General features: G+C 39.6%; 1 protein-coding gene across 3 annotated transcripts in view; it reads left to right on the forward strand.

The window, feature by feature from the left end:
* MTA3 (metastasis associated 1 family member 3) overlaps positions 1–13,805 on the forward strand; it is a 133,522-nt gene that overhangs the window by 83,833 nt on the left and 35,884 nt on the right. For all 3 annotated transcript variants that reach the window (XM_030235477.2, XM_030235475.2, XM_030235478.2), the window contains exons 15-16: positions 6,409–6,495; positions 11,355–11,501. In XM_030235477.2, the coding sequence (XP_030091337.1) occupies positions 6,409–6,495; positions 11,355–11,501 (234 nt within the window). The remainder of the gene's footprint in view (positions 1–6,408; positions 6,496–11,354; positions 11,502–13,805) is intronic.

Below are 13,805 nucleotides of genomic sequence, written 5' to 3' on the forward strand. Positions count from 1 at the left end.
TAACAGCAAGAGTAGAAAGACTTTTTTTTTTTTTCTTTCCCTGCAGTGTCTGTCTTTCATGATTCCTTTTGCTTAAGCAAATTTTGCACCTTGTGATTTTGTCTCTTTGAATTCTGTTGCTTCCTGATTAGACCTAACATAAGTTGAAGAAAAAAAAGTTACAATTGTTAATGGTTTTTGAATGCAGCATTAAAATAATGTTCTAAACAGTGGAAACTTAATTATACCTCAACTAATTTAAGTCACATTTCTTCTTATACACACACATATCCACAATCCATATTGTGTTTCTGGCAATCTCTTTCTGTGGAATCATTACAGTGCTCTTACCTGCATTGCCATTGTCATGTTCTTGCTCTAGGAAAGGCAAAAAAAGAAAGAAAAAAATGTTTTCCAATTTTTTGTCTGTACTATCATCTGGTGACCTGTAGATTTTAATATTATCACTAAATAGCCTCTCTTTTTCTGTGAATGTTCTGATTCCTTTTCTAAGGTTATCTTGATTTTTTTTTTGAATTTTGAAGTTTCAAACAAGATCCTTAATTAGCAGTAATGATTTCCTATGCTGAATCCACTGAGTAATTACAGTATTGAATGGATATCTGTGTTGGTGTTAGAAATATTACAGTCATGCTTAACTAATAACCTGGCCAGAGTACCAGGTCACCTGTGATGTGATATGGCATGAGATGGTTGCAATGCCCAAGAACTGATTTGGAATTTGTTTTCCATGTTGGTTTGCTGAAACTTAACTGTAATGGCTACTTAGATGCTTTGTCAGACTCACCTGACTCTGTGTGTGCCAAACCAGTTATTGAAAATGTAACTGCATTTCCCAACTATATTGCATTAGGCACCATAACAACACTCAGAAACCATAAAATCTGAAGACAGAGGATTGGTGGGGCACTAATCCCAGCTGCATACCAGGTTTTATGCCTGCTTAGTCTTGTGCAATTTGTTGAAGTGCCAGGTTGTAAATGAAGCTGATTCCCAGATCTGAGAAAGACTGTCTGAACAAGAGTGTCACAGCTCAGTCATAAAATAAATTGGTTTTTGCATTCCACCTGTGTACCTGAATGCATCTGCAGGTGGTTCTCGTGTCTTGGAGGAGGATGGAAGTTTCTGGGAATGATAACCTAAGGCCCAAGCATCTTTTAGCTGAAAACCAAGTTTTGACAGATTTTCTCTTCTTGAAATCTACCCACATCCTCTCCCTCAGCCCATTATATTCTCTGGCAGAAAACAAGGTCCTGTTCTGTGTTCTTTATTCCTTCAGATAGTGCAGAGAATTAGATTTTCCTCATTAATGAAGCCTGTAGCATGACCCCTGCTCAGATGCCAGCAGGAGGTAGTGGAGAGGATGCATTTACATCCCAGCTCAATCTCAGGATGGCCACCAGGAGGTTGAGAAGGCACAGCACCTCCTGCTAGGAGCACAGCCCATCATGGAAAGCTCAAACTTAGTTCTGTCTGAACTTAATAGACTCACTGTGGTTGGTGACAATAAACTTGTCTGATGGTTTTCCCAGGAATAATTAGAATTGGTGAACTGCTTTGGGAAGATGAAATTGTTGTGGTCTAAATCTCATGCACTACCTCCTTTTTAGTTTGAATATATTGCATGGTTTTTTTAAAGAAAGTTAAGGAAGACCATCCTGTCTGGGGAAGGTCTCTTAATTAGAGAGAGCAGCAAAGTGAGCATTCTTCTCAGCAGTCACTGACGAGGCTGGATCTGTTTGCAGCTACAGGCAGGTTGATAAATGCCTGGCAGGGAGCCATGTGTCTGCAAACATTATTGCTGCAGCACAGGGAGACTTTTTAGGTTTGTTTTTTTTCTTTTATTTCATTGCTTGGATGTAGCTTTATCACTATAACTATATGTATTAATTATAGTAATTTAGATCTGGATAACTACATGCTGTCTGTGTGGACATGATTGTCAAAATGTTTTCAGTGCATGGTAATATATTATCTGTATAATGTATGTATAGTTATCTGGAAATGAGTTTACTGATATGATGAAAATTTGTTATACATTTAAATCCTCAGATTTATTAACAAATATGGTACATAGTACTTGCTAGTGATCTAGTTTGGTGCAACAAAGACAAGTGAAAACACTAGAATATGCAAAATGTTACTGATTTTGTAAGCATAAAGTTTGTATTTTACTGACATAAAGCTACCCATTCATCTGAATTGAGTAACATTTATGGGTATTGGTTCACAAACTATGTTTGCATGCTTGATTTTGATAGCTATGGAGGAGCTTTTAGTTGTATCTAGGATGAAAATATTTTCTCTGTTGTTATCTTTGAATACAATTTTAATAGCTAGCAAAATAATTGACAGAGCATATTATTTTTTTTCCAAAGTTTGTAAGAATACAATTCAGGGAATACAGTACATTCATTAGATGATCTGCATTTTCACAGAAATATGATGGAATGTCAAAGAGAAATAACTTGCTAATAAGAGTCTCTCTAAGCTTAAGAGACCTACAAATCTAGTTTTTTTTAAAAAAGGAAATAATTAGAAAATACTTTCATATCTAGAAGCACAGCCTCATTTGTTATCATCTTCTTGGCATTACTGATTTCATTCAACACTGTAATGCCCATACCAGTCGTCATGCTTGGCAGCTTTAAAGCCTCATAAAAAATGTGTTCAACACTCGGGTTTGTAATGTTATTTCCTAGAATTTTTCTGGTTGTGCTGTATCCTCTGTAGGGTTATGGTGCCCCATATTATGTGCACTTCAAGATACAGATTTCCCATCATTTTAGAAAGTCATGTTTTTTATTTTCCTATCATCATGTTTTCTAACATTCTGATTTTGGTTTCTTTTTAGTATTGTCTAGATATTTTTAGAAAGCTGTTGATGCTGAGTGCATGAATACTCTTCTGCTTTGTGATGGTGTAGGAGCTATCATTATATCTATATATTTTGGTGATTTTACCCCTTCAGAATTCATTCACATGCACTGCTTGATGCTGCTCCTGTCTTTTGCTATCAGTTAGAGCTTTGATTATGCTTAGAAATTTCTTATCAGGAAATTTTTGCTCTCCACTCACCTCTTTTGCTGCCCTTTTATATGTTGAACTGCACAGGTGATTTGGGGATTACATAGACAATTAATTTTAATAAGGTTTTAATTCCTGAAAAAGCCTCTTTCACCCTCTAACAGCTGGCCACCAGAGGTCTTTGGTGACACAGTTTGGTAAAAGCTCTCTGAAGTGCCAAATTGGGTGCCAGATCAGCTGCATGCTGTCAGGTCATGGTCCCCTCAGAGGATCCTGGCAGGCTTATGAGACTGGCACTTACTGGTTTAGAGGACATGTAAGTAGGAAGGGACCCTGGAGGTCTCTAATCCCACCTCTTTGAGAAGGTTCACGTTTAGGCCAGATGAGCCTTTTGTATTTCCACGGATGGAGACTGCATGACTTCTCTGGGCACCTGCTCCAGGGTTTGATCAGCTTCAGAGGAAATCATCTTATCCTTGTATCCAACAAATCTCTTGTCTCCCAGCCTGGCTGCTCCAGACAGGAGCAGTGTGCTGTGCTCATCTGAGAAGGGTCTGGCTCAGCGTCTCCGTGCTGGGAGGCTGCAGGTGCCAGCAGCCAGGTGTCCCCTTGTCCTTCCCCTCTCCAGGCTGCCCAGAGCAGTTCCCCCAGGCCCTGGATGTGCTGCACTCAAACACCCAGTCCATCACTGGCCCTGCTCCTTGTGCCTGTATCTCTTCCCTGCTGGGGACCCCAGTGCTAGCCAGGGGTTCTGGCTGTGTTTGCTGTGCACTGAGAGGAGAGGTGACCTCCCTCCCCTGCCCTGCTGGCTGTGTGTGCTCATCAGTCCTGGTGCCATCGTCCTTCCTGCTGCAAGGACACGCTGTGACACCGGTCACGGGAACACGCTCAGCTGGCTTTCCTTCCAAGGTCTTTGTTGGCTCCCTGGAGGTTTCCAAATTTAACCATGTGCCTCTATATTAATAATGCAACCTTCTGCCACTCTGCAGACCTACTCACTGGAGAATGTTACTGGATTTGCCCTGGTTTGGTTCTCTTCAACCAAGAACATTAAAGCATTCATTAAACACTCAGCAGTTTGGGTGAATTCCACCTGGTCCTGGTAACTTGGTTCTACTGATTACCCAGTTTGTTTTGAAGTATTTCCTATGGATGCTTCAATGTGACACAGTTCTCATACTTTCCTTGTAAAAGTATTTTGGAAGTGAGCTTCTTTAAGTGCTTCTACCATGAGCAGTCATACAAGGAATGCATTTGGCTTTTCTGCTATGCCTTTATCTTTCTTGTGTATTTTCCTCACACCTTCATAATCTATTGCTACAGACACCAGCACACTTTCTGCTTTTGCTATGTTTGAAAAATATGCTAAAAATATCAGATTCCTTCTTGTTATAAATGTATTTTTTCTCATAGCTTCCAGTATTTCACTGGTCTTACTATGATTTTTATTGCTCATATAAAAGGCCATATTTGATTTTAGGACTTGCTTTAAATTTTGGGAGTTTTGGTAACTTCCTACCCAAATTTTATTCTCTGGTTTTACACTTGAGAATGATGCACAACCACAATACAACTTCTATGTTCATCTCTGTGTTCTGCATAAAGATCATAAACTTTATTATACTTTTTATGGGAGCACCTTATTGTGGATCAAAATTTGCTGCTGTTAAGCATACTTTACTGTTTCAATAGATAGGTATGCTTTGGAATACTCATCTTTGATGAACATGCTTTATCTCAAGCATGAAAATTGTGCTCTCCTTGCAGTATGTATTCCCAGTCAGCATATAAACACCACAACGTAATCCAATATCTTTTTTTACAGTGAAGACACATAGATGGAAAATTTTCTTGCTAATTACTTCTTAGGTGATGTTTTGCTGTTCTCAAAGTAGCTGTAAAATACTGTATAGCCTCTGCTTATTTTACAGAGGGAGTCAGTGGAGACACGTCATTCTGCTCCACCACTTAAACAATTTCAGGTGTTTTGCAATATTAAAAATATTCCAGGCATCAGGCCTTTGAGGTTTTTTCCTGAGCACAGTACATTTTGTGATTAAGAAAAAGTAACAAAGTACTTCATGTATCAGCGTTAGGGCTCTGGATCCTTTGAAACTCATTCCTATTTCCAGAATTTTAGGTAGGTTCCTTCATCTGTGAAAGTAAATTGTGCTTTGTCTGCTGCACTGAAAACATCTTGAATATCTGAAAGACTTATTCCAGTCATTGCTGTGCATTGACAATCTTCATGATTTTTGCACATGTCTAGATTAGAATTGATGAAGGCATTCTAAATTCTTTACATGGTGTTTTATCCTCTTCCTGTTACTGTTTACTCTGTCTCGTGCTGGAATGAAGCAAACAGGAAGAGTTTGGTGAAACACAGGGAGGAGTTGCAATTATAATCTATTTGTAATGTGTTCCTTTTGTAAAACTTGTAGGTAGGTATTTGTGGGAAGTTATTCCATTTGAGAGACCTGCTAATCTGAATAATCACTGTATGAATGCAATTTTGGCCAGACCAGAATATCTGTATTCTAGGGATCCTGGAAGCTCTCTATAGGGGTTTTTATGTTCTTTTGGAAGACAGGTAACCCAATCATTCTGAATACTTGAAAAGAAAAAAAAGAGGAGGTTTGTTTCCAGTCATCTAGAAATTCTTTGCTGAAACCTGGTGTCTTGTGAATTCTTGCCTTAAGTTGACTGACTTCATTGTCTAAGCATGAACCTCTTTATGTTAACACTTTGTGTTTGGGACATGTGGATGCAATCTCTGCTTGTGTATTCACAGTAGCAGCAGGAAATTTAGGGCAGGTGCTGCTCTGCTAGTTTTCATGTACTTGGCAGAAAGTTCCAATCTTTGAGACCTTTGAGCTCTGTAATACTTGGTTAAAACTGAGCATTTTGTTGAAAAGTTTACAATGAAGAGTTGTATGACAAAACACTGTAGTCTCAGTTTTAAATCCTTATTGCCTCATTTAGAGACAGAGAAGTGTGTAGAAAAGAAAAAAGAATTCAATGTAAATCATTTTTAATAGCTAAAACTGCATTTTTTTGTGTTCATATTTTCATCTGTGTTCCATTTGCCTGACTGACTATCTCCAGAAAGACTTTGTAAGCAAAAACTACAATCTAACTGGTGTTAAAACTTACATTAACTTAAAAAAAAATCATAAGATCACTTGCATGAAAGAGGACATGTCCTGCCTTTAAATATTCATGATTAGAAGTATTGATAATAAAATGGAGACTCTAAAAGGTGAGCTGAAAGAAAAAAAGAAATTTGTGTTAAAAATGCAAATCAGAGACTGGTTGGTATGTCCTAAATCTGTTTGTAATAATCAAATATTTAAACTGAGTTTTATTCTTTAAAATTCTCAGATGCAGATCGACATTGTGAACTTGCTGGGAATCCTCTGAAGATAAAAAGCACCAGGAAACCACTGTCATGTATCATTGGGTATTTAGGTGGGTATCTGCCTCCAGAGAATAACAAACCAAACAAACATTCAGTGTCTACTGAAGCTTCATAACCTGGGATGCACAGAAAGGGAGATTTATGCTTTTAGTAACAGGAAAAAATTCTGAAGTTAATAAATCAATAATAATGGTGGTCCACTATGAGTTGCAAAACTGCATGGTTGAACTTCCAGGACACAGGCAGAAATCCTCCTGATACTGGTTTAAAGGGTCAGAGTGAAACCTGATGTAATTTAGAATGTGAAAAATAGTCTGGCTCTCTAAATAAAAAGAAGAACTGCTCAAAGGGGAGATTCTCAGTATGCTCAGGGCTGCTCTACTGTGGCCTTTGTATCCATTTGGAATACTAATTTTTACTTAAGAGCAGGGGACCTCAGCCACACTAAGGCACATAGCTTGTAATTTGATGACCTAAGTCTAAAAGGGGCAATGAAATGTGTCCTGGGTTCACAACCAAGAGGACATGAAGTGAATAGGGAGAGGAAAAATTCTAGTAATAGTGATTCCTTGGAATGAGCCATCACTGACTGTTAAATATTTCCACAGTCATATAAAAATTGTGATAACGCAGAGGCTGTTAATCCTCAAATGAGGATAGAAATCAATCAGTTGATCAGAGATGCAGTGAGTAATTCTGCTGTGTATTACTCCTGTTCTAGTGAAGTGAACTGAGTGTAGAGCTTAGTCTAGATGTTTTGCTCATAATTTCAGCCACCAACAGGGTTTTTTTTTTGTACTAGATCAAGGTAAACAGAAACCCTCTTGTTTTACTGAAATAGAAATCAGCTATTAATGTAGTTACAACTGTTCTTCCAGGACATCAATTTTGTCAAAATAACTAACTTCAAGAATGTGGATAATGAGGAATTAATGCCATTGTCACTGAATTTTGATTCCTCCTGGCCTGGAGTTTAAGAAAAAAACCAGGGATGATTCCCTACAGACATCCCAGCTGTGTGTGTTACGTGTGTTGAGGGGACTACTTTGGTTGACTTGGTGGAGTTGTGGTTGTGAGGGGGGGAGCTGGACAGGAGATTGTTCATCCAGCTGACCTGTCTGTGCATCTAAAGAGGAAATGGTAACGTGGTGAAGCTTAGAAGACACCACATGTTTTTAGTGCCATCTTAAATAGCCTTTGAGGAGTTGTCTTGACCCCTCTGGGAGTCTAAGTCTGTAGGTTTAATATGAGTAAATGGATGAAGAGTGTCAGGCAGCATTTTGTGAATTGTGTGAAGGTCTAGTAAAAGATTAGCAGTGCTAAAATATGCTGGGTATCTGTAGAGTCTGCTTAGAATTTGACTGTATGGAAAGTAATGGTGTCTCATTACAGCTGAGGAAAATAATGTAAATTATGGGGCTATGAAGTTTACCCAGTGCAGTTGATTACATTCATCTGAATTAGCTTTATAGGGATGGCTAGAAAATGGCTTTTTGTTTGCCATATATCTTGGTGGATTTTTTTAGTTTAGTTTGTTTGTGATCTTTTTAGTTTATTTGGAATTTTTGCAGTTTCAGTAAATAAGTAAATCTTACATTATTGTTCTTATAAAAATTATCATATATTGTGTCATAACTTATATGGGAGGCACTAAGATTCATGCTATGCCATTCTCACAGAAATTTATTGGACTACAATTAACTATGTGTCAGGGCACTACTGTTTTCAACCTTTCTGGTAAGGCAGGGAGGATTTCAGTGCCCTGCACATCCTGGGTCATCACTTCCCTTTACCCTTGTTCTGCATCTTGGCAGCAGGTTCCACAGGTAAGGTAGGACAAGCATGAAAATTAGCCCTTGTCCTCTCAAAAGCTGGGGCCAATCCTCTCAATCTCATCAGTACCACTGTGCTTCCTAAAGCAAAGCTGCTATGGTGAGCCCCTGGCTAATTCCATGTCCTATATTACCTCTTAGTTATGAGGAAATCAGCTAGCTAGGATAACACTCTAGCTAGGACACATGTTGAGGAGATAAGGTGAGAGAAAGTGCAGCTACCTAAGCCCCTCTGGCATCCAGGATGTTTGTTGAGGTGATTTGGTAGAAGACTTCAGCTTCTCTTTGTTTACTTTGGGTTTTTTATTTTTTTACCCTACTGACATAGTGGAAAAGGGAGAAGTTTTTAATGCCATTATTGTTATTTACTTGCTTGAGGCTGAAATCTGGCCCTATAAAATAGGTTCCTAATATATTTTTGAAACTTTATCTCTTACTCCTATTTATTTTTATTTCAGAATGTGGCTGACTGGTTATTTGCCACTGGTCATGAGATAGTTTGAATGCCATAGTCAGTTCTCTGAGTTAGAACAAGGTGCAGCTGGTTAAAAGATTTTCAGTGAAGTGCTATGCAATAGAACAAGCAGAAGAGCAGCAGGAATTAAAAAATTTTGATTACTATTTTTCTATAATGTGATTGTATGAAGAGATAATAGACAGAACCCTTGAAATGCCTTGTTACTCTGCTTGGGTGTGATGAGGCAGCTGGTTGTAAAGTGCTGATCTAAAGCATGAAAATATTTGCAGCAAGTCTATATGTAGAGGAGGAGTGAAGTAAGGTGTAAAGGTCTGCACAGGAAGGACTCAGTCCATTGGGAAGTGGTCCTGGCTGTTTAACTGAGTTCCTTTCTAGAACTTAAAATGTAGAGCTTGGTCTTGCTACCTTCCTCATCTGCAGAAAGAGAAAAGACAGCCTTTGTGGCAAACTAATGGGGGATTAGTGACTTCTGAACTGAAGCTGAAGGAAGGAAATGCTTCCTTCCTCAACTGTTTGCTCACCCTGAAAACAAAAAATTGCCTCTCCTGTATGACAGGAGGTGGAGTTCTCATATGTTGATGCAACTGCTGGGATTATTTTGGTTGCTACTGGAGCTCTTTGGCAAATAAAATAAGATTTTAGTGTTCTTAGCCCTGGAAATCTACCATTTCCTTCAGAAAATTGGAAAAGATTGCTAAATGAACATTTTAGAATGCAAATTCCAGTTACCTTCAGCAAGCAGCTCAAGTGCATCTATTTCAGTTTGGAGTTTTGCCTTAGCAATCAGTGGTGTTCATAACATTAAGCACACCTCTGTTACCATTCTAGTAAAAAAGCAAAGTATGAGATGCTTGTTCCCCACAGCAAGAAAAATGGGACATGCCATGAAATCTTTTCTGTGTGAAAAGCAGATGAATTCTGCAGTGAATGGCTGTAAAAAGCTTTTCTCTAATTAAGTGGTGGGAAATTTGGTGCCATCAAATCTACAGCTCTGCCCTGAAGTGACTGGTTACCTGTGCCTTCCTTCTCTGCTGTTCTCTGTGGATTTCTCTGCCCTCCTCTCTCATACCTGGCCCTCTTGAGGCTTCTCATGGGAGTGTGTTCATGCTTGGAGAGTGTGATTGCAAGCCCCAACCAGAGCAGTGGTGAACAATGAAGCAAAGTCTTTTCCAGTGTGAAAATTGCTGGCTGTTGTCTCCCCCTGGCATGCTGGCACAGCCTGGCCAAGGCCATGAGACAGAGGGCTCCAGACAGGGCAGGAGAGCCCTGGGTATCAGACTTTGGGCATTCCTGAAGGAGGAAGAACATGCTATTGCAGTGGGCTCTGACTTTATGCAGTGGTTTCTCTTTCTCCTGAATGATAACCATGGATGGCAGAGGCTGGAGAGGCTCCTCCTTGGATACCTGGCCTCACTTGATTTCTTCCCAGCATCTTCCCAGCTTCTGTGCTCCATTTTATAAGCAGAAAAGCAGAAAGAAGCACTTTTCAGCAGGTGTAAACTTGGGCTGCAAGTGGGGAAGTATTCAGGTTTTGTGTTGTGATCTCACCTCCCTGGGCAGCTGACTCTGCTGATCTGACTCCCAGCCCCTCTGCCCTCACCTTCTCAGCCTCTTCTGCTGCCTGGGGTCATCCCAGGGCTGCTGGAATTGGGCAGCTGGTGCCTCACAACCTGCACAGTGCTGGCAGCTGGTGCCCTGCACTGGGTCAGAGGGACAGGACCTGCCCCTGGGCAGCTGACTTCCCACACAAGGCTGGAGGAGGGTGGTGGCATTTTGAACCCAAATATGTGATGGGAATTTGTTAATTGGTTCAGCAAATTCCTGGTGAGGGACCAGCAGACTCAGCAAAGGCTTCCTTTTGCCACTTTTATCTGGCAGAATACAGAAATTTCCATGCAGCTGTGTCAGCTCCTGGCAAACACAGCAGGTGCCACCCTGAAATGTGCTGGCCAGATGGGCTTTGCTGCCTCTTACCCTCTTCATTCCTTTTTCTCCAAAATAATCTTGCTCCATGAAATAGATATTCTGGGATGTTTGAAGCTCCCCAGTAAGGGGAAGTATGGAAGTGTTCCCACTGCAGTTTTGGGGTAGTTTAAGCTGCAGAGCCCTACAGTGTCTGGCCCCCTTACTCCTGTACCTTGTGACTTGTGTGTGGGAAGATCCCCTAAAGCCTGTTATTGTGACAGGAAATACTGAATAGCTTGAGGTGTTGAGGTAGTTTCACTACAGTAAAATGCTTTTATTTGCTTGCTGAAACCTGTGGGTGTGTAGCTTCAATTCAAATCTCAAAAGGGTATGAAAATATAAACACACCCATTTCAGACTGTTTTGTATTTATTAGCTCTTCAACCTCAAATCCTTACATATCTGCCACTGTGGAATTGAATTTGGGTAACCTAAAGGGAAATAGATTTTTCTTACTTGGAGGACCTGTGGGTAGGAGGACTTGTGTTGTTCAAAGTCTTGTAAACACACAAGTGCAGAAGGAACTTTGTTTTCACTGAAAATCAAAAGTAAATTTCATATGTGGAATAGATTGTTTTATTTATCTTAAAATCAAGTAGATTTCATGTCTCTCTCTCTCTTTTGTCTCAAACAGAGATACATCCTGCTGTGAAACCCAGTGTAATCAGGTCAACACCAAGCCTTCAAAGTCCAAGTGCAAAACGACTGCTTGCACCCTCCAACCACTCTTCATTAAGTATTTTGGGGAAAAGAAACTACAGCCATCATAATGGGCTTGATGGTATGTGAAGGAATATAAATGAAATATCCTTAAAATCTCTGAATTGAAAAACTTTCTGTGAACCTGAGGAAACATTAAATGAGAAGGTACAGACTTAGAAAAATGTAAGATATGGATGTCATGTTTATGGCATCCATGCAGTGAATAGTGGTGGCTATTCATTGGATAAAGATGTGTTAACACCATCTCTTACAAAAACTCCATTTACTCCATTTATTTTTCTTACTGATCTTGATTTACCAGAAAAGGATGAGAAAAGAATAAAGCAAATTTGGTGAAGGCAGAGGTGCAGCATGTTTTATTTTAGCTTTTTGCATTGCACCTTAGAAAGCCACTGGCCCTGCAGAGGAGGAAGCAGAAGGTGTGTCACAGAGGTGCAGGAGAGGCTTTTTCTGTACACTGTGCAGTGCCTGAGGGGACTTTTTAGGCCTGGTGTATCCAGCCACTTCATTACACCTCGGTGCAAACTAAGAGCATCAATGAAGATGTGTGAAAAAAAAAAACCAAAAACAAAAAAAGGATGGAAAATTTTGGGTAACACTAACTTTTCTCTAATAATCTTTAGTTTTCATCCTGAAAAGTGACTGTACATTATTGATGATTTTTTTTTATTCTATACCAAATAGAAAGATTTTTCAACTCTAACCACAAACAATTTTCCTTGCAGAATATGATGTTTACACTAAAAGAAAATGCATGCATGCATTCCTGATATCTCTTTGTGAGACATAACTTCTGTAAATCATTAGCTTGTTTGTTCTGCAATTGAATAAAGTTATTGAGGGTAGAAATCTGTCAGATGCTTTGCTCTCAAACAGACTGCTCAGGAGCTGATGTTCACAAAAGAGGTGACTGTCTGCTTTCATGCTTCACAGAGTAGGTGTAGGTAGAAAGGAGAGGAAATGCCTTTCAGCCAAGCTCATAGGAATAGTATTCCAAATAAAGGGAGGAAAACTTGATTCATTATCCATCATCTTCCCCATAATTGTGTTTTTCTGTCACTGCAAACACTACTTGTGAAAACACCTACTGTACATTGAATAAGACCTAGATAGGAATCATGACATCCTTTGACAAGAAGTGGTTACTAAGAATACACAGAAGAGAGGATTGCTTGCTCTTCTGCTCAGCATGCAGCTACTACACCACAGAAAAACAACTTTCATGGCAGCACAGGCTCTTTGGGGGACCAAGGTGCCACCCTGGGAGAAAATATTGCAGCTGGAAGAAAATATGCTATCTGCATTAGCAGGCAGAGCCATAAATGCTGACTTTCCAGTGCAGCCTTTGAAGGTGGAGTTCTGCATGGATGGTTTAGTAGTTGCTGCATGAGAATGTGAACAAAGGCCTCCCCCTCCACCAATGCTGCCCTTAGACTGGGCTCTCCATGAAGGTTCTGAGTGATGAATTAGTTTCCCTTGGATGTAAAGGTGATCATTGAATACTTTCAGCAGGAAAAGACCTCAAAGATGAAGTCCAACCCTCAACTCAACACTGCTAAGCCCTAAACCCAACATGCCCCAAGTGTTAAATCCCTCCAGGGATGGTGGTGACTGAACCACTTCCCTGGGCAGCCTGTTCCACTGCTTGACAATGCTTTCAGTGAAGTAGTTTTCCCCAATATCCAACTCAAACCTTCCCTGGCATCACTGGAAGCTGTTTCCTCTTGTCCTATCACTTCTCATCTCTGAGAAGACACTGACCCCCATCCTGCACATTTCTCCAGCAGAGAAGGCTGTGGCAGTAAGTTCAAGGTAATTATGATGATTAAACTCCTCCTTGTGTCTCTGTAAGGAGGCATGCTTGGAAATCTGTAAGAGTTTTCTTCTACTTAGTATAGATGTTCTCCTCAAAGTAAAGAGTGTGTAAAGCCAGTTACTAGCGACACCAGTTAGTGTGTATCAAACAGTCAGCTGTGTTAAAGCAATTTGCACAAAATAACATCTAATTTGAAAAAGTAGTATTGAGAACTGCAAGCCATTGCTTTAGGAGATATTTCTGCTTATCTATTCCCTGTGAAAAAAATGTACTGGGAAGCATATATCCTAAAAGAGTGAAATCTGTATGTTTTTAGTGCAAAAATTACTATCCTAGTACCAAAAATGGCTATTTTTGTTATTATTCATGCCACAGTCTTTGATAAAAATGTGGAGACGTATAAATAAAATGAAATGAAAAAATAACAAATCAGCACAGATTCAACAGCACAGATTCCATTTCTTCTGACCTAAAAGTGATTACTTTCTGTATTCACCATTTACCTCCTCCCCGGGCTATTGGTAAATATAAAATATATTTGTCTTT

Source organism: Serinus canaria, chromosome 3 (assembly GCF_022539315.1).
Source record: "Serinus canaria isolate serCan28SL12 chromosome 3, serCan2020, whole genome shotgun sequence".
NCBI classification, from domain to species: Eukaryota; Metazoa; Chordata; class Aves; order Passeriformes; family Fringillidae; genus Serinus; species Serinus canaria.